Source organism: Seriola dumerili, unplaced genomic scaffold, assembly GCF_002260705.1.
Source record: "Seriola dumerili isolate Sdu_G_001 unplaced genomic scaffold, Sdu_1.0 BDQW01000219.1, whole genome shotgun sequence".
Classification (NCBI taxonomy): domain Eukaryota; kingdom Metazoa; phylum Chordata; class Actinopteri; order Carangiformes; family Carangidae; genus Seriola; species Seriola dumerili.
The window spans coordinates 1,070,228-1,092,592 of record NW_019174474.1 but is presented as its reverse complement, the minus strand read 5'-3'; the positions used below and the strand labels follow the sequence as shown (position 1 = coordinate 1,092,592).

General features: G+C 42.4%; 1 protein-coding gene across 1 annotated transcript in view; it reads left to right on the top strand.

Annotated features, from left to right (window-relative positions):
* Positions 1–15,165, top strand: part of LOC111228395 (nuclear receptor ROR-alpha) — a 41,127-nt gene extending 25,962 nt beyond the window's left edge. The window contains exons 2-10 of the mRNA XM_022754241.1: positions 5,815–5,900; positions 7,404–7,545; positions 9,864–10,259; positions 10,894–11,015; positions 11,121–11,253; positions 12,265–12,372; positions 13,419–13,529; positions 13,744–13,856; positions 14,256–15,165. Coding sequence (XP_022609962.1) covers positions 5,815–5,900; positions 7,404–7,545; positions 9,864–10,259; positions 10,894–11,015; positions 11,121–11,253; positions 12,265–12,372; positions 13,419–13,529; positions 13,744–13,856; positions 14,256–14,420 — 1,376 coding nt within the window. The 3' untranslated portion in view covers positions 14,421–15,165. The remainder of the gene's footprint in view (positions 1–5,814; positions 5,901–7,403; positions 7,546–9,863; positions 10,260–10,893; positions 11,016–11,120; positions 11,254–12,264; positions 12,373–13,418; positions 13,530–13,743; positions 13,857–14,255) is intronic.
* The last annotated feature ends 7,200 nt before the right edge of the window (positions 15,166–22,365 follow it).

The following is a 22,365-nucleotide window of genomic DNA, read 5'->3' as shown; positions in this document are numbered from 1 at the left end:
GCTACCCTTCATGGTGCTCGTCTGCTCGGTAAACCCGGGCTTTTGTTGTTTCCCCCAGAGTGCAGGCGTGCAGACTCCCAGCCAGGAAGCTCGTCAATCTTTGCCACAACAACACATAAATTAGTGCCCAAATTACTGTTACGCCGGTGGAGAAAGAGACATGGAGAGAGATGTCTTGTGCTGCGGTTTGGGAATACATCTTCCCCTCTCCTGCTCCCCCTCATAGAGGGTGTCAGAATGCACTTCAATAAAACAGTCAAGTAAATACAGGGAGAGACATGAAGAGAGAAGCACTGCTGTGTTGTACAGGCATCTGGAGTTGGGCAGTGTTGAAATATTAATAGGCCTCACACACAAACAAACACAGAGATGCACGCATGAGTTCATCCAAAAAGCAGCCCAGGGCGATGGTCCAGACCTGCGCTTTAGCAAAGTCACTGCACTGCTATGAAGGAATAATAGGAAAGGCTTAAAGAGCCCATCTTTTGAAACAGAAATATCTTTTCAAATATAGCTAGTCTCTAGTGAAGGGGGTTCACAGCTTAGGCAGCTAAATGATTGGGGGGGAATTAGCTACACACAGCATAGAGACATCAAAATGTGTCAATTATGTCTTTCCTTGCTCTAATCCTTGTGGTCAGAATATTTTCTGATGACTTCAGCGTGTTTATTGGTTGAATGGAAGCTGTTTAAAGTGATGATATAGAGTTTTGGTCTGCAGGTGAATTTCTGTACAGTGCTGTGTGCTTCTTTTTTTTCTTTTTTTTCTTTTTTTTTGCTACAAACTAGCAAATGCCATTAGGACAGCTCTATAGTAATATGCCAACAGCCTCCGATCCCTAAATAAATAACACATTTATACTATTCAGCCTGTGTTCCATCCCACGACTGTCCTTTGCCGCTGACATTCAAATAACCTTTCTTCTGCTGCATAAATGAGAATAAAAAAGTATTGTGTTGTGCGACTTCACATGACAGCGGACCCCTGGCAGATGAAGAGAGGCAAAATTCGGATTCCAGCTCTTGTTAGGCTGTCGTCGCTCTACGGCTAGATCCGACAGTCATGGGTATCTGTTTAGAGAAGACTGTTTATCAACCAACAGCTGATTTCCAACGCCAGAGAAATCAGTTCATGTAGCAAAATAGATAGCTGCACACAACCATGGAGGAAGATTGCTTAGCACACATTTACCAGCCGGTGTTGGTGTTTGCTGACCATGCGTAAATTCTCTGTTTTTAAGAAAATCTGCTTTTGTATAACAGTCCTGGGAGCAGGCATGTGATCCTCATAAGCTTTTGTTTGGTTTTGTTGCAAAATATTATAAGAGGAGAATGTATTAACACAGTTTGTCTGATGGGAGACGAATTGTTAATCTGCTCATAATGCTGTGCCCTGTCCAGTTCCTTACATAATCTCTGACATGAGCCCACTGGCTTGCGTCACTCTTGTCATTGACAGCTGTCAACACAACACGGCCGACGTGACACACACGCACGCACACACACACACACACACACATATACACACACTGACTGACACAACTGACACAGAGAAGCAAATGTGTTTTTCGTCCAACTGTTTCACATGCTTTCTTTCGGAACGATTGTGCATTGTAAATAAGCCAATGAAAAAAACATGTAGCACCCCTGCATGCACAGAGCAGTACAGAAGCCTCGGTGTCAGGCCTCATATATTGTGCACCTCTATCATGAATCATCAGGCCATGAGAAAATGATTTAATGGTCCAATCGAGTAATGGGTTAAGCTCTCAGCATTATGACGGTGGCACTGGGCATGGGTCTGTAATGTAAGGGATAATCGTAATCCTCCAGCGTTATGTCAGTAGTCCAAGGGTTCAGTGGGAAAAGCCAGGAGATTTTGACTAGTGATTTTCCATGTTTGCACAAGCCTGTAGGATTTTCAGTTTTATTTTATTTTGTATATGTTACCAGCATCATGCTATATTGAGCATTTGAACAATATAAAAAATAATTGCAAAGAATTAAATCAAATGTTTGTTATATCTGACAAAAATATAGTCTACTATAGCACACATAGATGCATACTAATTGCTCATTTCTCCGCTTCTTGTGAATGTTTATGGCAGTGCTACATTTGCAGCGCATATGGGAAAAGTGTCTGTTCAGAGCCTATAATGAAATAAACTATGACAAGGCCCCTGTGAGCTGTTAGTGTGCTTTTGGTAAATTGTTCTGGGTGTTTACATGTGACTGTCAGTTTCCAGGTCTTAATAATGCACTGTGGTTTTAGCAGCGGGTTGATCTCTGTGAAGACAGTGAAGGGCAGTGGGTGATCATGCAGAGGCCACGCTGCCCTATTGTACATGTGCTCTGAGTGACACGTCATCCCCTCAAAGGGCCTGCTAGTGTGGTGAATCAGTGTCCTTGAACTGCTCAGCCACAGACAGACAAAGAACAAGCTTTCACATTCGGCCTGACTGTCTCTTCTCTCCGCCATGCCCATTGTCCAAGACACCCACGTCAGGTTGCACTGCTGCATACAGGAAATTGGTGTTGCGCTGCTGTCCAGTCCTCATGGTTATCCACGTGGTATGATTGCACGGCGATGTGATTCACACATAATCTTTGGCGTCTTAGCAGGTGTCTTTGAAGTGGCCTGCGTGCAGAGGCCATCTCACAGTGCTGTGAGGAGCGGCAGGCTGCTGGGATGGGCTTTAGCATGGCTGCCCGTCTAACTGTGCCTGGCTTTGATGTCGTAAACAGAGCAGGCAGGGCTGGCTAGCAGGGAAGGGATGCAGGGAGGCAGGCAGGCAGGCAGGCAGGCAGGCAGGCAAGCAGGCAAGCAGGCAGGCGCGGTGAATGGGATCAGTGGCAATGCGCTGGTCAAGCTCAAGCGAGCCAGCAGCTGCCTGTTTCACACCAAGAGGCAGTTAACACCGCAGCTCATGTCAATAGATATTGACTGCCAGATTGGGACTGCTTATAAACGCAGGCCTTTTTGTTTGACTGACTCCCCTGTGTGAATTCAGTTTAAATCATCCTCAGTGTCAAAAGTGTAGCTTAGGGGCCCCACGACCAGTCACTCAAGAGGACAACTTGCACAGTCATACAGATACACAAATATTGACTCAGGCTGATGATGTAGGTGAATTAATGGCCTATTTGATCTCCATTGTGTCATTGCTCAGTGTTTATTCTCCTTGAACCCCTCTTTTTTGAAAGCGGCTTCTTCCAGAGTGGAAATAACTATATGTTCAGACTGAAATCTTTTCTCATACAAGACACTACAGAGCCTGTCTCAGCCGGTCCAGAGACAAACCCTTTTTACTGTTGAGTGCACTGAGCATCCAGGGGCTTGTGCAGCGGTGGAGTGAGAGGGTGTTAGCTGGTGAGGCTGTGCGCACTCAGGGCCTTCCTGCTGCAGATAGGGCTTTGTGAGGCATGCTTGTGTTTGTGTGTGTGTGTGTGTGTGTGTGTGTGTGTGTGTGTGTGTATGCCCTGCCCGGCCTGGCACCCCCGCGTCTCTACTCCCACTGCTTTCACCTGATGTGGCACAGCCTCTGTCAGGCCTGAGCGAGCGCCCAGCCAGCTTCGCTTCTTCAGGAAAGATGAAGGCATCTCACAGCTGTGCTGTGGGGGTGGGGAAAGCTAGCAGCAGCCTAAGCCTGGAGCTATCAGAGGCTGGAGCTCAGAGCCAAAAGCCTGTGGGCTGGATAGGGTGGGTGGAAGCTTGGCTTAACTTGGCAAGACAACCATAGCCACAGCCCTGCACTGCCACCCAATGGCAGGGGAGTAACACTACAACCTTTAGTTCAACATAACCACAGCTAGTCATAATTACAACACGCTTCAGTTGTTGTGAGTGCATGTCAGAACAAATTATGTAAGTAATGAGGCTGAAAATGCTAAAGGAGTCGAAACACACTGCACTGCTAATGCTCATGCAGGGAGAACACAAAAACAAACAATAGAGTGCACTCATACAGCGATAGACCTAACTGAAATAACAAGCAACTGTTCACTGCAAGGAAAAGATTAATTATAAATTAACCCTCTCAGTTAGGTTGTCAGAGCCCGCCTCCTGCCTGGATTTCACTCTAATCCGGGCCGACGAGGTGCAGTGCCCTCTATTGTATGTGAGAATCACAAATCGCAGGAGGTGTTGTCTGGAGGAGAATTAATTGTGCATGTTCCACCACTCCCTTTTGTTCATTTTACTAAAATGTAGGCTAATTCCATGTAAACATGGCCAGTCTTGTTGACTCCAGCAGTGCGAGGAGAACAGACACAGATTCCTGAATGAATAGAGTGTGGCTCCGGGGTTAGTGGATTAGAGGCTCTGTGTTAAGGGCCTCTCCCGGGCATGCCTCAGGGACAAGGACATTATCCACATGACACATTACAGGCTCCTAGGCAGCTGATTAAAATGGGCAGGGATCTCTGGATTGAACCCAGCAAAAGTACTTTTGATGTTATCAAACTAGTTTAAAGAGGTTGGTTGTTAAGGTGTACGAGGGATATTTGAAGCTCCTAGTCTTAGGAAGAGACACGAGGCTTTATAGCAGACAGTGAGGCCTGGCTAGAGGGGAGAGGCTGATGTAACACTTTGACATAGTGAATGTACCACCACTTTTTTAATGATTATAATTTTTATTGCATCGTATTAAGGCAAAATTATAATATCCCCCCCACCCCCTTCTAATTGGTATAGACTTGTGTTGCAATATCTCTTTTTGCACTGATTGGTTGGCTGCATGACTGGTTGGAGAAAACCATTACATCGTGAGAAAATATCCCGCGGTGATCTTTCCTCGATTTAGATCAGATAGCAGAGTTCGTCTGGCGCTGCAGTGCACTGTTGGGATGGCGGGACTGAGATGTTGGAGATGTGGAGGAGGGCTGTGAGATAGAGATCTCTGGAGGGGGAGAGAGAGAGAGAAAGAGAGATGGAGAGAGGGGGGAAGACAGAGGGGGAGGTGGAGGTGGAGAGGGATGGAGCATCAGTGGCTGCAGTGATAAAGCTGAGAGCAGTGGGACAAGCTGGGAGTTCTGTGTCTCTGATGTCTGTGTGTTCTGTCTGTTCTGTTGTGTTGCCCTGTGGTCTTCTCCTGAAGAGAAGGCCAACGATGGATGAGGCCTGTCCTCTCAGTGCTTTTGTCCTCTATGGCGCGTGAATCACAAGCCTGTCAACAGCACAACACCACAGCTAAAACCCCCACTGAACCCTTTTTCTATAGCGCACACAAACGTGCACACACAGCCGCTGCCACCGCTCCATCCGAGCGCAGTGGGCATGTTTTTGATTCTTTGTGGCCACAGTGGATTTACTCCTGAGGTTTTTATGGTTTTGAACTTTAAGAGGCTTCGTGAAGTCAAGTTTTCCAGGAGGGAATACATCTCCTCATGTGGCTAAATGAGCCTTTGTCATTGCACACGGCTAGCATTAGCGCTACCGTGATAATATTATGGTTTGTGGGTAGCACGGCTTTTTCCTTATGTGAGCTGTGTTGAGGATGCAGATTGACACTATGTTTACATTGGCTGCTTGTGAGGACTTAAAATGGCCTCCTTCCCTTCACTCACTCACTCAGTCTTACACACACACACACACATACACACACACACACACACACACACACAACTCTGTAAATATTCTGCTAATGCTCTGTGGAAGTGAGGATTCAAAAGCCACCGGATGAGATGTTTTTAGAAGCACACTGCTCTTTCATGTACCAACATGGATCCATGGTGAGGGTGTTGTACAGTGACTTGTGACAGCAAAATGTTGATTTTTTTATTTTTTTTCTTTGATTTTCCTTTTCTTCTCTGCAGCTCAAATCGAAATAATTCCCTGCAAGATCTGTGGAGACAAATCATCAGGCATCCATTACGGCGTGATAACATGTGAAGGATGTAAGGTAAGCATCATGAGACTAAACCTGCTTGTGTCATGGGAAGTAGTGTGTGTGTGTGTGTGTGTGTGTGTGTGTGTGTGTGTGTGTGTGTGTGTGTGTGTGTGTGTGTGTGTAGCTGTGTGTGTGTGTGTGTAGATGTGTGTGAGGGACAGGAGAGCCAAGAGGGGGAGGACAGGGAAAATTGAGGGAGTAAAGAAAGTTGCTTGCGAGGAAAAACATTTGAAAAATGTTGCTGAAGTTTTACGGAGATTTGGAGAGGGACTGCGAAGTGTAAACACCAAGAACATGATCATTAAAGTGGTCAAGCACCGCAAAGGACATCACAGAAAACCACAATTAGTAGTACAAAGTCATTCCTCTGCCTTGCTCTGCCTTTCCCTCCCAGGGACATGTCTTTTCACTGTGTTTTTGCCTCTGCTGCAGCCTGCTCTTCTTGAAATAAAATGATCAAAAGGAGAGTGCTTTGAATTATAGCAGATTGTTGGCTGTTTGCTACAGTGTGTTGCTTCCATTGAAGCCGCCTTTTGTACTGTTTCAAATGCACCAGCCATTCATAGTGAGGGGAATTTTGTGCTTAGAGTGTATTCTTGTCCCCGTGCTTGTCACCAGGCACATCATTAGCATTCCTCAGCCAGGCTGCACCTTTGCTGTTTGCTCGTGTGTGTGTGTGTGTGTGTGTGTGTGTGTGTGTGTGTGTGTGTGTGTGAAGGAGAGAGAGAGAGACAGAGAGAGAGGTTCCTTTCAGCTGTTCTTCTCTCCCTCACACAGGAGCTGGAAGGAACAAAACACTAAAGAATAAACTGCTGAAATCTATCTTTAATGATTGCTAATTAGTCCAGGCAGAGAGGCCTTTAATGATATGTGCGAGTACAAAAGTTTGGACCATAAATCATAGCATTATTAAAGAGTGCTGCTTGTCACTGGCAGTTATAGCCTGTTTCCATAATGGCTTCCATTATAAAGCAACTTGGCAGCTGTCAGCTGTTTTCTTGTAATTAAACAGCCAATGAGCAGCTAATTAAGACATATGTGTATGGAGCGGTAGAGTGGGGCATGTTAATGATGTGCTGGAATCAATTCATTAAGTCAAAGGATGAGGAATCCAGTCGGTGTGCATTCGCAATCCTTTAGCACTGCACATGCCAGTGCTGCGTTAATCAACACTAATAACCCCAGTGAAGAAAAATAGCATCCACTGTTATCATTCCTACCCAAACACACCACCCTCATGCTGAACACACTGCTGATATACAGCGCTCTTTAAATGCCAGATATTACGGCATAACAGCCAGGAAAATACCACCACAGTAGTGTTATTATCTAATCTGTTTGGCAGCGGTAAAATAAAAATATCACCACGAGGAATGCAATAAATCACTATCAATCAGTAATGAGTTTTGTCAACACTAAAACACAACGAAGACATGATCTGATCCTCCAGTCCCAACACATTTCTCCACCCACGGTGGTTCATCCGAGGTGTTTCCGTGCTCCTCTCCTGTGCAGGGCTTCTTCAGGAGGAGTCAGCAGAGCAATGCAGCCTACTCCTGCCCCCGTCAGAAGAACTGCCTGATCGACCGCACCAGCCGCAACCGCTGCCAGCACTGCCGGCTGCAGAAGTGCCTGGCAGTGGGCATGTCACGAGATGGTAAGTGCTTTATGGAAGAGGAGATTTAGGTGGGCGGATGCAGCAGGGTGGCGTGGTGAGTAGACAGAGGTGAAGAGCTCAGGTCAAGCCCATGTGTGGGCAAGACTGTGCTCTGCTGAAGTGCCTTTGAGCCAGTTGCTTCGGGGGATGCTGTTGTGGATTCTGACCTCCCTTTTTGAAGGCAGGCAAGAGAGGAAAGAATTTCCTCATGGGGACCTTAAAGTCAAATGGTCATTGTTGTAAGTTTTTGTGTGTAGTGTAGAGTTAGGGCTTGTTATTTTTGTTTTGGTGTTCATCTGTTTATTTTGAAAGTAAAAGAATGAGGGCAGACTGGATATTTTTTTATGCACTTATACTTAATATATTTACTTACTTATATACTTACTGTATAATCAGCAGCTAATTTGCATTCTCTGTTGCCACAAGATTTTTTGAGCTGTGCTTAAACTACATTGGTCAGCATCTTCTTACAGCAAGAACTTATTGGTATGTAGGGACAAAAAAGTGTCCTTGCAAAAATCTGGCTATTTTTCAGAGAAAATGTGTAAAAACTTATGATCCTTTTCAGGGTATATTACCTAAAACAGTCAAACAAACAACATCATAACTCCATTGCGACAGCCTAACTCACTATGGTTGCTTGGCTGTTTGTTTGTGTGGTACTGTATATTGATATCTTGATGGAGACACAAAGAAAAACGCAGACACACAGACAATGACTGCTATTATTCTCGAAGGGACAGAGCAGACATGTCCTCAGAAAAACCTTGACGTGAACACTAAGACGTCACTCTTCATTCACTGTCTGCAGGTGAGTGCTTTGTCTGCAGGCCTAATTTGTTGCAGTGATAGAAACTAGGTTTGATGAAATAGGAGGTTGTTCGAGGTTGTCATTAGTGCTGCTGCAGCTGAGATGCAGTAATGGGAGCGCACAGGTGGGGATGTGTGCTGGAGTGCTCCTGCTGTGCCGTGCTGGTCCAGACTGGGCCGGGCTGAGGAGATTCTATCAGAACAAAGCAGAGCAGAGTTATGCTTTTGGTTTTTTTTGTAAAACACACACAGACAAGTGAGAACCTGAACATACATGCACAGAGGCCGGCATGCCTTTATGCACACTGCTTTGCTTTAATTCAGTTACACACATGCATACATATTCATGAGTGTGAATGAACACAGAAGTACATTAGCACTTATGAGGGCCTTTGTATAGCCACACACACATTCTCACATCGTACTTAACACACGCACACATGTGCACATGCACACACACACACACACACACGCACACACACTCAGGACAGACGAAGGTGACTCTTGCCTTCACTCAACACAACCAGAGCCCATCTGCCCGCACTCTCCTCTGCATCGCTCCACTGTGCGTAGACAAAAACACACACTTACACAAACACACACACACACACTCACTGTGACCAGCTGACATACTGCCAGGCCCCCAGAACTCTGGCCAAGGAGTCTCATTCTCAGCACCACTGTTTAGTCTGGAAACCTTGAAACAGGAGGCAGCAACTTAGCCTTCTCATGTTTGAGTGGCTGGTAAGCTGTTAGTCACTTCCCACTTCTGCCCCTGCACTTATGAAGCTGTTCATTTTTGCAATAATCTCTGTCATTACTGACCCCCCCCCCCCCCCCCCGAAATATGGAGATTTACTTTTTTGTCATCAGTGTTATCTGTTAAGAGAGTGTCTCACTCTTTAGTACTCGACTGTACATCAGTCTAGTGGCGTATGATGATAATAGCTGCCGTCTTTTGGTCTAATAGCAACATACAACTTGAACATGGATGAGTTTTGTGTGTTACTGTGTGAGAGGAGGGCACATATTGACCTCTGAAAACAGTTTGTAGCCAGCAGGGAATTAATGTGTCCAAAAAATATCCACAATTCAATCCTTTTTCATTGTTGTCCAAACAAGTCATTTTGTCTCAGACTCCAAGAGTTATTTTTTCACAGTGAGGAATAAGAACTTAGTCAATAGTGCGAGATAATTTGATTTGATATGAGATTACTTCACATATCGGAGTGTGTGTTTTTTAGACTCAACAATAAAATTGACAAAATTCACAAAATGGATGAGTAACATGGAGGATGAGTAATTTCCAAAAATTATACATCGACTCATTAACTAGGGCTTTCGTTTTATTTTGAATACAAATGATTTTTTTTGGGTGACTTATTTTACGTTACGCAGGGAAGACCCTGGTTGCCACATATAAAGAAATAAAGTAGAGCAGCATCTGTTTAAACTGTTTGGGCTGTTTCACTTGAGTCTCACTCGTGTTTTTGTCCTGCTAATCACAGCGGTGAAGTTTGGCCGCATGTCGAAGAAGCAGCGAGACAGCCTGTATGCTGAGGTCCAGAAGCACCGGCTGCAGCAGCAACAGCGTGACCACCAACAACAGCCTGGGGAGGCGGAGCCACTCACACCTAGCTATGGCCTCTCAGCCAATGGCCTCACAGAGCTCCATGACGACCTCAGCGGCTACATGGACGGTCACACCCCAGATGGCAGCAAACCAGACTCTGCGGTCAGCAGCTTCTACCTGGACATCCAGCCATCTCCTGACCAGTCAGGCCTGGACATCAACGGCATCAAGCCGGAGCCCATCTGCGACTTTGCCCCCGGCTCTGGCTTCTTCCCTTACTGCTCCTTCACCAACGGAGAAACCTCCCCCACCGTGTCCATGGCTGAACTAGGTAAGGAGCGGGAGAGAGAGACAGGGGGAGACAAGAGGAGAGACAGCAAAATGGAGGAGGGGGGAGAACAACTCAACCGTGGGGCAAACGACACAAAGGTTGCTTAAAATAGCAGGAGGTTGGAGACTCATCTCCAACACTCATTAAAAGAGCCTCTTTTTTGTAATTAGTTTCCATTAATTAGGGCCAATCAGGATCCAGCAGGGCAGGCGTCTGGGGAAATCATTTTTTTAGGCTCCCCTGTGCCCAGGAACTCCTTTTAACAGATGTGTTTTCAAAACCATTTAAATTCTTATACTCAATATTTCTCTCAGAGAAAATGTGACCTTTGTTTCAGTGAGTAACGTGGCACCCCTCCTCCTCTCCATGCATTTGTGTCATAACTAGATTGGCTTTGCCTCAACCTTAAGCTATGAGCTTCCTGCAGGCAGTAAAAGGAAATGTCAACAAGCCTTTTCCCAGTCAAAAAAGCCCACGCGTATCCGCCTCTCCTCCTTCTTGAAAGCTCAGTAAATAAATCTTCTTTTCCTGTGGCATATTTCATCAGTGAGGTCTTCACTTTCTCATAGCCTTGTGAGGAACATTCAGATCTCAACTGTGATCTTCTGGGTTTGTGATGATGGTTGTATTGCAGAGCACCTGGCCCAGAACATCTCCAAGTCACACATGGAGACATGTCAGTACCTGAGGGAGGAGCTGCAGCAGATGACCTGGCAGGCCTTCCTGCAGGAAGAGGTGGAGAGCTACCAGAACAAGGTATCTTGACCGCAGCCGGGCCCGCGCTGGCTTCCACAGCAGTCGCAATCATCAAATACATTGTTTTAAAGTAGATAACCCATTCTCTGTCCTATCTGTTCTTAGCCCCGGGAAGTCATGTGGCAGCTGTGTGCTATCAAAATAACAGAGGCCATTCAGTATGTGGTGGAGTTCGCCAAGCGCATCGACGGCTTCATGGAGCTGTGTCAGAACGATCAGATAGTGCTGCTGAAAGCAGGTATGACAGCCTGTCAACATGGCCTGCTGCCGTCAGACTCACCCACCACCTCCACCACCACCACCACCACCACCACCACCCCCCTCTGGCATTGTCACAAGGGCGTAGCTGACCTGACTGCACAAAGCCCTCTTCTTCACACGCACAGACAGTGTCACAGAGAGGAGACCCTGCCCTGCCTGTTTCCTCTCTCTGTCTCTGTCGCTCTCTATTTTCCTCTGTTCATTACATACATAGCAAAGATGGACACAGCGTTAGATAAGCAATGTGTTCTCTGAGCTCAGATAATACTTATCATGACGGCTGCCATTTCCCCCGCTTTTCCCAGACACCAGTGATGTCTGCCCATTGGAATTGCTCTCGTGAAGACATACTTACAGAATATTAAACACTGATACGGCTCTGTGCACACTGTCACCTATATTTATGCATAAATAGAGATGCTCAAACACACACATACACACCTACTGCGCATGCAGCAAACAAACACCTCTCTTGGGTCTTTCCCTGGGTATTGTTTACATTAGCACAGCCATATGAATAATGAAATAAAGACTGAGATCCCTTGTCAGACATGACATTTTAAAACAGTAGCATCTTCCTTAGAGGCAGTAATGGCTTCTGTTATATTTTCCTGATCCTCTTATCCACTCCCACTGAGTGGTACAAATTACAGCATAGAATAATTTCCCCACCTATCTCACTAAATAAAGGTTGAATGAATAAGCACTGTCACTACTGAATGAAGCACAATTTTTATCTGGCATGTCATTATGGAAGAATAGCCTCCCGTCTGTGATATTATCATCTGCAGAGGTGATTTTTCTTTTCCCTCTGATGGCAGTCGTCTCTATTTCAAAGTGGTTGTGTTACTCATATTGTTGAAGAATAGCACAAAGCACAATCATGTGCTTTGCATCCCTGACTGATGTGCAACTGTTAGGGAGAAAAAGAAAAAAAAGAAAGAAACAAAGCTCAGATTCAGCATCTTGTTCCTGTATGTCTCCACAGGCTCTTTGGAAGTTGTGTTTGTCAGAATGTGCCGTGCCTTTGACTCGCAAAACAACACAGTCTATTTTGATGGAAAATATGCCGGACCTGATGTGTTCAAGTCATTAGGTAAGTAGAGTGGGTGTATGTGTGTGTGTGTGTGTGTGTGAGTGTGTGTGTGTGTGTGTGTGCACGTTTGAGTGAGTGTGCATGTGTGTATTAGTGTGCTGCTGGTGCTGGTGCTGCTGCTGCTGCTGGTGGTGGTGCTGCTGCTGCTGCTGCTGCTGCTGTGTGTGTTTTCTTACAGTGTCTTATACTCCTTTCCTTGGTGTAATAGCCAAAATTAGAGTCTGCTGTTCTGTTCTACACAATGCTGAAGGCCTGGAAGCAAACACTGAGCACTCGTCCCTGCCTCACCTGGCATTGCTGTCTCTGCAGTGGTTATTTATGGTAGAACAGAGATGTTAGTGAGGCTCTGCTGCATATGGCTCCTGTAACTGTGGAATAAATAAAGCCAGACAGAGTGTCTTTTGGGAGAGAGCTATCAAAACCATCATTGATAGTCTGACATAAAACATCTCAGGCAAAAGCAAATAGCATTTGTGTTTGGCTGCCATGACATTACTAAGACTCTCCACCATGGATTTTCTTGCACTTCCAACTGCCTTTTGACGAAAAATGTAAATGTGTCCCATAGTGGCAGTAAAAAATGCTGAATTCTGTTTCTTAGTGTGAGTTTAACAATCCCTGTAACTCTGTGTTTGTGTGTTTACGAGCGAGCATGTGTGTCTGTCCCAGTGTCCTGTGTGTTCTGTGCAGAGGGGTCCGCAGCGGGGGAGGCAGAGTGATGGGCTTCCCGAGCCGCGGTGGCATCCGCCTGTCTCTCTCTATCCCCGATAATTGATTTAACTAAAAGCCTCAATAGTGACCTCATTTTGGCTTGCATAACACCACCCAACTGCCAAAAGTGACTCGTCTGGGAGGCAAAACTCAGTAAAAGCATTGCCTGTTCTGCTCAAGACGCTCCCATGTGCTGTCAGCATGCCGTTCTTTTTCATTCCTTCCCCTTCCTCTCCCCTCCCCGTGTGCCTCTCTCCCAATAAAGATCAAGAGTGAATGTTGTTCTTTGGTCTTCCTCATCCTAAGCCCTCTCTCTGCGTCCTTTGCTGTGGCAGGCTGTGACGACTTGATCAGCTCCGTCTTCGAGTTTGGGAAAAACTTGTGTTCTATGCACCTGTCTGAGGATGAGATCGCCCTGTTCTCCGCCTTTGTGTTGATGTCTGCTGGTAGGTGTCATTCACAGTGCAAGGAAAAAAAAAAAAAAAAAAAAAAAAAGGATAGTACACACATTCACCATGATAAGGAATGCTGTTGCCCTCCTGTTTTTCTCTATCAATTAATATCTTAGACTAGTGGCAGTGCATCATTACTTTTCACATGAGCCAAGTTGCCTACATGTGACTGTGCAGTAACGAAAAGTTCTGATAATTTCCTTTTCAGACCGGTCCTGGCTGCAGGAGAAGGTGAAGGTGGAGAAACTCCAGCAGAAGATCCAACTGGCCCTCCAGCACGTCCTGCAGAAGAACCACAGAGAGGATGGTATACTTACAAAGGTACAGTGCGATGCAGTACATGCTCCATCCATTATCCCTGAAAGTGGCTGTCTGCTAAGCATGTTGTAGCAGTGTAATCTCCTGCTGTTTAGGATCTTTACCCACAGGCTATCAAACATTTTTAGTACATTAGATTAAACTAATAGATTTCAGGGGAAGCATTCATAATGTTACATACTTTTTTTATCAGTAGAATAGTGGCAATTTATCAATTGTACCAGCTCCATCATATGAAATGTCAAGTTTTCCTCGTGTCTGAGCGCTTGGCTCAATATTTACAAGTCTGTTTGCCCCTGTGCGAGTGGGAATACACTGTAGGGAAGAATGTTTTTCACTACCATTGCTCCATGTCCTTGCCTCCATGTAAATCTAAACAGCCTGTCTCCTCTCTCTCCACAGTTGATATGCAAAGTGTCGACACTGCGAGCGCTGTGCAGTAGGCATACAGAGAAGCTTACAGCTTTCAAAGCAATATACCCAGACATTGTGCGTGCCCACTTCCCCCCCTTATACAAGGAGCTGTTCGGATCAGACTTTGAGCAGTCCATGCCCGTTGACGGGTAGCAGCCCTGCCAGGTGCCAGTGTGCCCACCGTAGGGGAATGTGGAGGAGGAATCTGAGACACTTTATTGGTGCCCTGCACAAACCAGAGCGGACAGATGGCACGCTGTTCAACTTCGTCTTTTGCATTGGAGGGGAGGGCTTAGGGAGTTGATTCTCAAGGTTTACTTTATTGAATTTAGTTCTCTTTGGAAGACTTGTGGGACCCGACACCCCATGGGACATGAAGAGGAGATAGGGACAAATAATTTCTGTCTGGTTGAATTTGACCTTTTTATGCGCATTTCTAACATGGAACTTGAGAGTCATTACGATCATTCATTCATTTTCACCAATATTTATTGAATCACTATTATGATGATTTATCTGTGCATCTGATTTGTAATCATATAAACAATTAATGTGACACTATTGGCATTAAAATAGCTGAAGACATCTTCAGTAGATAAATGAAGAAGATAATGAAGATGAATCAACATCAGTATTATTTTTCAGATTACACTCCCGAAACTGTTTTTAGTATTTTCATATTCAACACTTCAAATAGTCCTGTCCCTATCCCGAAATAAAAAGCGGATAAATGCGCACACTTTGGTCAAGTTCAGCCGTTTTTCTCTTGTGTTCAGTCGTATCTTTTGGACGCAGTGCTTGGAATGAAAACTCACAGCAACTTTAAGGGAGGCTCCGTCGGCATGGTGATGCAATCGGTACCTCTCTATGGACAATCGTTTAAAAAAAAAAAAAAAAAGAAACATAGAATTCTGGTAATTCTAATGAAACCGCAATGATTTTAGCTGTCAAAGACTCCATCCACCATTGTTGCATAGTGAAATCATGTAAGGCCATCTGCTATTAATCCTTCTCTGGACAGGTGCCCTGGAGAAGCACAGGGCACCAACACAATGAAAAGGGTCCATTCCACCTGTTTTATAATGTACTACAGGGTATATGGTCATAAGTACTTACTATACAGAAAAAAGTAATGTTTATAGAATCTATTTTAAATAACATGTATGATATTAGTAGTTAGACCATTCTTAATTGTTGAATTGATAAGGCACTTTTATTTACACCTTTCTTTAATTTAAGACGTGTATATTTACCTAGTGATGTGTTGCATGTGCACAAGAAATACAAGTTGAACCATGGTCATAGAGGCGGGTCCTGGGAGCAACAGATGATACTGGTCTAGAAGTTGTTAGGGCTGTCTGGTAGGATGGCTGGCGTGGCTGCTCGCCGGTTAACAAAGAGGCATGTATGAGAAGGCAGGTTAGAGACACTCTAATCACCTGTTAGCTCAACAACTGCCTGACAACACCTGTCAAAATGTAGCTCTGATACTTCTTTTAGAGAATATATGCACACGTACAGTAAAGGTAATGTTACCGTGTCAAGGCTTTCCTGTTCTGTGTTATGAACAGACGTGGATTGAACAGCATTTAAAACATAAGTAAAACAAAGGTATGGTGAGACATTTGCAATACAATGGTTTTCATATTCTGTCATATTATTTTCTAAATATTTGGTCCTCATTTTATTGGGAAAAGGTAATTTATTAAAAAACATAAAAATAAAACATAAAATCAGCCAGGTCTAGCAAATCAATATCGAATATTCTTGTGGTTGAACTGGAACGATCACACATTGACTGTAATCCAATTGTTCCATCTAGTGGAAGCTAAAGATACAGCAAGCTACTTAACAGCCTGATGACAAAGATACGTTGTCTAACCTAAAAGCACATTTACAAGCTTCTCTCAGACGGTTTTTGAGTGTTTGTTTTTTTTTTGTTTTTTGTTTTTTTTCTTGGGGTGGGGGAGGGTTTGTAGTTATTTTTGAGTGGCTTTGTCTGCCTTCTCACCACAGCCTCCGCCCGGCAGCACCGCAACAGGACACAGAGGAAACAGTGAAGGGAAAGTGAATATTCAAAGCCTTGTCTGGTAGTAAAGCTTCTATTTTTGTAACATGTTTTGGTTAATAAACTCATGAAAGAGAACGAGGGAGAGAAAAAGATGTCAGGTAGCACTTAACTATATTCCTGCAATAATTAGACTAGCTGTTGTTTGTATGATTAGGGGAGAAACATAAAAATGGTAGGACAAGTGCTATTTTCAGAATGCTTTGTTGTCGTGCTTCTGTTTTGTTGAGTGTGTCTTTTCTTGTCAGTGTGGTAGTAAAGTGGTAGAAAAAACCCTGGATGTGCCAAACAGTAGTCGTTGCTTCCGCTTTCCAGTCTACTCGTCTGTAATGTAGAATGGATTCCTAAGACATTCCAGCAATCTCAGTAGCGGCTTCTAGGAATATCTGTAAAAAAAAAAGAAGAAAAAAACTGGAAAAAAAAAAAAAAAAATGATATCCCTTTAGAAATCCAACAATCCAACAAAGCATGTTAACACATCTGTCACCGACATAGAATCCAGTTGTTTGTCTTTTGTTTTCTGTTTGCACACTATCATTCCTCTGCCGTGCAATTTGTACAAGGCGTTAATGCCTTGTGCTGTCACCCCTCAGGGAAGAGTTTCTTTTGCGCTTTCAGTTAGAGAGGACATTTGTTTGTACTCATTAGGTTTAGTTTGTTGTGTTGGTTTTTTTTTTTTTTTTTTTGGTTTTTTTTTTTTGTTCAGGGATGTGTCCATGAGAGGTGGTTGAGATTAACATTTGAATATTCATCACTGAGTTGTTCAGAATTTTACATTCTTGATGGGGCCTCCAGCCACTCAAAGACCACTGCGCCCCTATGGTCAAGTTTAAATAGAAAAAAAAAAAAAAAAAAATCTCATTTGTAAAACCAACAAAGCCCATCACTTTTACAAACCACAGTTTTATCAGTACACAGCATATTTATCACACACACACAAAAAAAAAATCTGTTTTGGTTTCAAATGGTGTCATCAGGGTCTTTAAAAATGATAACCCTCTTTGTTAGAAAAACCAAATATTCTTATGCAATACTAAATCTCTTGTGTTTGGGTTGTAGTAGATATGCTGTACCTAAGTAATAATCTCTGTTATGATCCAATGCTATTTGGATATGCACAAGCCCTCTACGACTAGTAAACCTCAGTCTCCCAGCAAAAGAAACCCAGTCTGGAACACTGCTAGACAATCCAGGTTGAGAGGCCCAGAGGCCCTGCAAGAGCAGCGAGGAGGGTGAGGTGTGAATGCTCAGGGAGGTAACAGGTAGACTGAAGAAGCAGCTCGCTTTCCTCTGGATAGTTGCAGAGCATTTCATTAGCTCTTCTGTGAACTTATTAGCACTCAATTGATAAAGAGGAGGTGGCTGAACTTTTTGGCATAGCACACTGAACATGCAGTACAACACTTAACTGTTCAGAAAATAATGAAGAGTCGGACATTTGGCTGATTTCCTGTTATTTATTTGCAAAAAAAAAAGAGAAAAAAAAGTTTGTTTCTTGAAAATGATTCAGTTTGAATCTTGTTTGATGGTCACATAAAACAATTCAGTATTTCATCAAATATGATCAGCTAAGGTCTGCCGTCACAAAGTGAAAATCTTATTTTCATTCAAGTCTAAATAGTTGAGTGGCTTGTAATATGTTCGACAATATAAAACGAGCAATATGCCTTGTGTTACAATTACGGGTCTCTACAGTGCAGTCATCATCCTTTTGAATTGACCTTCTTCATTCAGCTGATTCAAACTGATAACATTTCCTCTCAGTCCAGAACAAAATGTAATAAACCCCCATTACTGTCTTCATCTCCTTATGTACTGGTATGGTTGCGATATTGGCAAGATAGCAGAAAATGGTCATCAAACACATGAATACTTGTGTCTAACTATAAACTGCACCTTCACACAGGCCTGTAAAGTGATGTCCTTCTGTATATTCTCACTTGAGAAATCCCAATTTAAATAAGGGATTGATGCTAAGTGTGCTATTCAATCAGTGTATAGTATACAGTAAAATGTGCTGGTCCTTCTGTCTCTGCTCTGTTGTCTGTTTGTAAAAAGCAATAGTGTGTGTGTGCGTGTGTGTATGTATTTGTTCTCACGGTGTGTGAATAAAATAAACCCCAGACAAGGCTTTAATAATTACAGAGGAACAGGGTTATGCGGATGAGGTGGTCTTGATTTTATGTTGGACTTGTTTTTTTTGTTTTTGTTTTTTTTTTTTGTTTTTTTTTTTAAATAAAGGTTTTGGAAATGCTGAGCTTGATCCATCCATAATAGGTGTAGGTTTCAAAAGCATGACATAATGCCTTCAACAATTCATTGGTCTGCAGAATGCCATGAAGCAACATTGACCAGCTTCACGGCAAAAACACGCTTCGCCATCAGCTCGGACAGCGCAGCCACAGCCGAGGCTGAAATGAGCTGAAATGAATTCAGGACTGTAAATTGTGAAAAAATGAGTCTTTGTGACCATAAATTGTGAAGATCAGTGTTATGTCACGCTGAACGTTGTGCTGGAGTGTCGGTGTGTTACCCAGAATTATGAGTCAGTCATCACATTTTAACAGAACTCATTTTCCAAAGCACAGCTGATAAGGATTTATGATTAAAAAAACGTTTAAGAATATAGTTTAAAAAAATAAAAATGAAAAGCAACTTTTAGCCATAATCGAATGTCAAGCAATAATATATGTCTGTGTATTATTTTTGATTCTTTTGTGCATAATAGTCTTTGAACATCTGCATGTAAATACACCTCTTATTTATCACTTTTTGGTTTTTTGTTTTATTTTGTGTTGATTTTGTGGATGTTTTTATGTTTCATCTGTATATTTGACCAGTTCTGTTCCCAGGTGGAGAACTAAGAACTTGACATGGCCTGTATGCTGTATATCTTATTTTCTCACTCTTTCTCTCTCCCTCATTCTCGGCTGTTTATTCACCATATTTAATGTTATTATTGATCACATGTATAAAGGTAGCTTTGTAACTTCTGTCTGTATAGGTAAGAGGAAAATACTGCTACTAAGGCCTACCCAGTGAAAATATTTATCTGTTTATCAATTACACCATATTGTATGATAACTCTGTTTCTAGTTTGCTTCCCTCCTTTAGGATTAGTTTGATAGAGACAGGGTGTGCTGACATTTATTTTGTGTTGCCCTGATGTGTGGTGCTAGGTAAGTTAATTTTGTGAACAAAGTATTGATTCCTAAGCCTGGCTGCCCTCTTAGTACATTCATTTCATTGCATATTAATGTATTATTGATATTAGGACTCAATAAATGATAATAATAATGAAAATGATAGTGGTAAAATTACCCAGCCAGTACCTGTATCAGTGTGCTCGTCTTGGGGTAAGGCACTTATTTCCTTCTGACTTATAGCAAAGCTAGTATCTGCTAATTAACAAGCTATTTAAGGTTGCTTTTCTGGTTTGTGGAAAAATGATAATATTCAAACTGAAACGGCAGTATTGTGTTTTTTCTTTGTCTGATTGTAAAAAACCACTCACTGAGGCTATAGTTTGTCAGGTTTTAAGATACTAAATATTTACCTCTCTTGTGTCGGCATAGTTCTTCACCTGATGCAGGGAAGTGGTGCTTGGATTTCATTAAACAGAGCCTCGGTATGCTTTTGTTATTCCCCATTTTAGACTAGCCTGAAACAGTGGTTTCTTCAGACCAGTGGCATAAGCCTTTTGCACCACATGAAGTGTTACAAATGTACATGAAAGGATTGCCATTTGAGGACAAAGTTGACCTTTTCTCTCCACTCTGTAGCAAATATCAGTAAGAATATGCTTGCAATAATACACAACGTATCACACTGAGTGCCTCTCGGTGTAACAAGATGCATACATGGTTTTGATTGTCTTTTTTTGTGGTTTTTCCAGACGTGTACTGAAGTGACAATGTGTTTTTGTACATGAGGATGAATTCTCACTCTCACATGCTTCAAATGTTTTTTCAGACTCTTTCTTTCTGTGTTGATCATTTTCACGTGGGTTGATGCGCTAAGTTAAAAGGTTTTAATGTATAGACAGTCTGTTTAGAGTGTACATGTCACCCCCCCCCCCCCCCCCACCTTGTTTGAGAAACATAAATGGGAAGTTTGTTTCATATTGATCTTGAATGGTCAAATAAATGCTCGCAAATAATATTACAGAAAAGTTCACCTGCACATTGTTTGTTTCAACTAGGCAAAAACTAACAGGCAATCCATATTTTCTTCATTTTCTGTTTGTTTTATATCAATTTTATTTTTTATTTCGCTGAGTACAGAAGATTTACTAATGCATTGTATATCAAGTATTTGTATGTGTTTGTATAAGAGGCATACAACACATTTGGGTTTCTTTAATGTTCTGTGTTCAATGTGCGCTCAGTCGGTCGGGGTAACTTAACATGAAGGGTGGGTGGAGCAGGGGTGGATTCGGATTCTTTTTCCATGCAAAAGCAGTTCAAATTATGGGAAAGCCGAAACTAGTGTGTGGTTGTCACAAATTTCTAAGTCACACGTTTGCTACTGATGTTAAAATGGGGACAGATGATCATGTACCTTTTTATCCAGCTCTTTTGAACTCTCTTTAGCAGGTAGTCTATTCACAAACGTAGTTTTGCTCCTTCTTGTCTGATTCTTAAATATGAAAATAAGTATTTTGATTCATTTTGTAAATACAGCTGTAAAGAAAAATAAGAAATTTAATGTTGTCTTTTAAATACTTTTCATTCTAATATGAATGTTGTTATATTGTACTTAGAAACTGTACCTTTAATATTACCTTTATTAAAAGTGCATTGGACACATCGATTTTAGATGTGCTTTATGTGCTGTTATCCCATAATAAAATTTACCGCTTGTAATGGGCTTTTATTTCCTGACTGTTTAACTGTTTCTGTTGTCTGCTCTCTCACACACCACACAAACACACACACACACACACACACACAAACACTTTTTTAATAAAATTAATCAAACTGAATATTTTTGATTCACAATAATTTTATTAGGCCTAATCATCCTAGTGACTCAGTATTTAATCAAAGCTCCACTCCACTGGAAACTGTTCTCCAAATGTTCTGTTCTCCTATGAGCAAATAATGTCATTAAATTTGTAATACTTGCATCAAAATATGTGCAGCTGGAAATGAAAATCATGAGTTTGAATTTTTTTTTTTTAACCATACTCTAAATTAAGGTTTAGAAAGCATATCAGTGCAAGATATTTTATGAAAGACGTCATAGCAGTCCAAATTCATTCCTGGAAATGAATCCAATCCAATTTCCCTGCAGGGAAAATTAATGTTTAATTCCATTTTCCTATGTAATACCTTGGCCATTTCGATGATGTGTTAAGAACTGCAATGTGATAAAGTTGTGTAATAATTTATATGAATTTTAAATTAGTTTTCGCTATGTACCCATCAATGTCATCTCCTTAGATTATTAGTAAATGTGTCATCATTTTATCATTCAGTGAGTTCAGAAAAGGCATATCTCCATTTTAGGTAAGCCCAAAATGAGGTTTTGGACTATATTTGTTTCCAGATAATGATAATGGAGAATTATAATTGAGTAGAACTCACCAAAACAAGGGTGCATGTACCCTCTCGTTGATACCTGAGCCAGATGTGGAATAGCAGGGATAATATCTGCAGATTTACTCAGGTTTATGCACACAATCAAAGAGCAGGTAAGGACAGTATTTGGGATTATTTTAATTCATGCTTTTAGAAACAGGCATGTAGACTGTGCTGAGTTGCAGAGAGAATGACTGGAGGAGAAATGGGCAGCTAAGGTTCCTTGTCTTAATGGACAAGAATAAGAATTTATGGAGGTGTCCTTCAGCCACAACAATGAAGGGATTGTTCATTTACAGCAGTTATAACTTTGAGTAAAAATTTCTGAATGATTTTTTTTTATTATTTGAAACAGACAATACTAAGATATTATGGGCTGCAGAGTCAGGTGCTGCCACTCTCTGCCTCTCCCGCTTTCATATTTTAGACAGACACCAAAGGCAGTCTA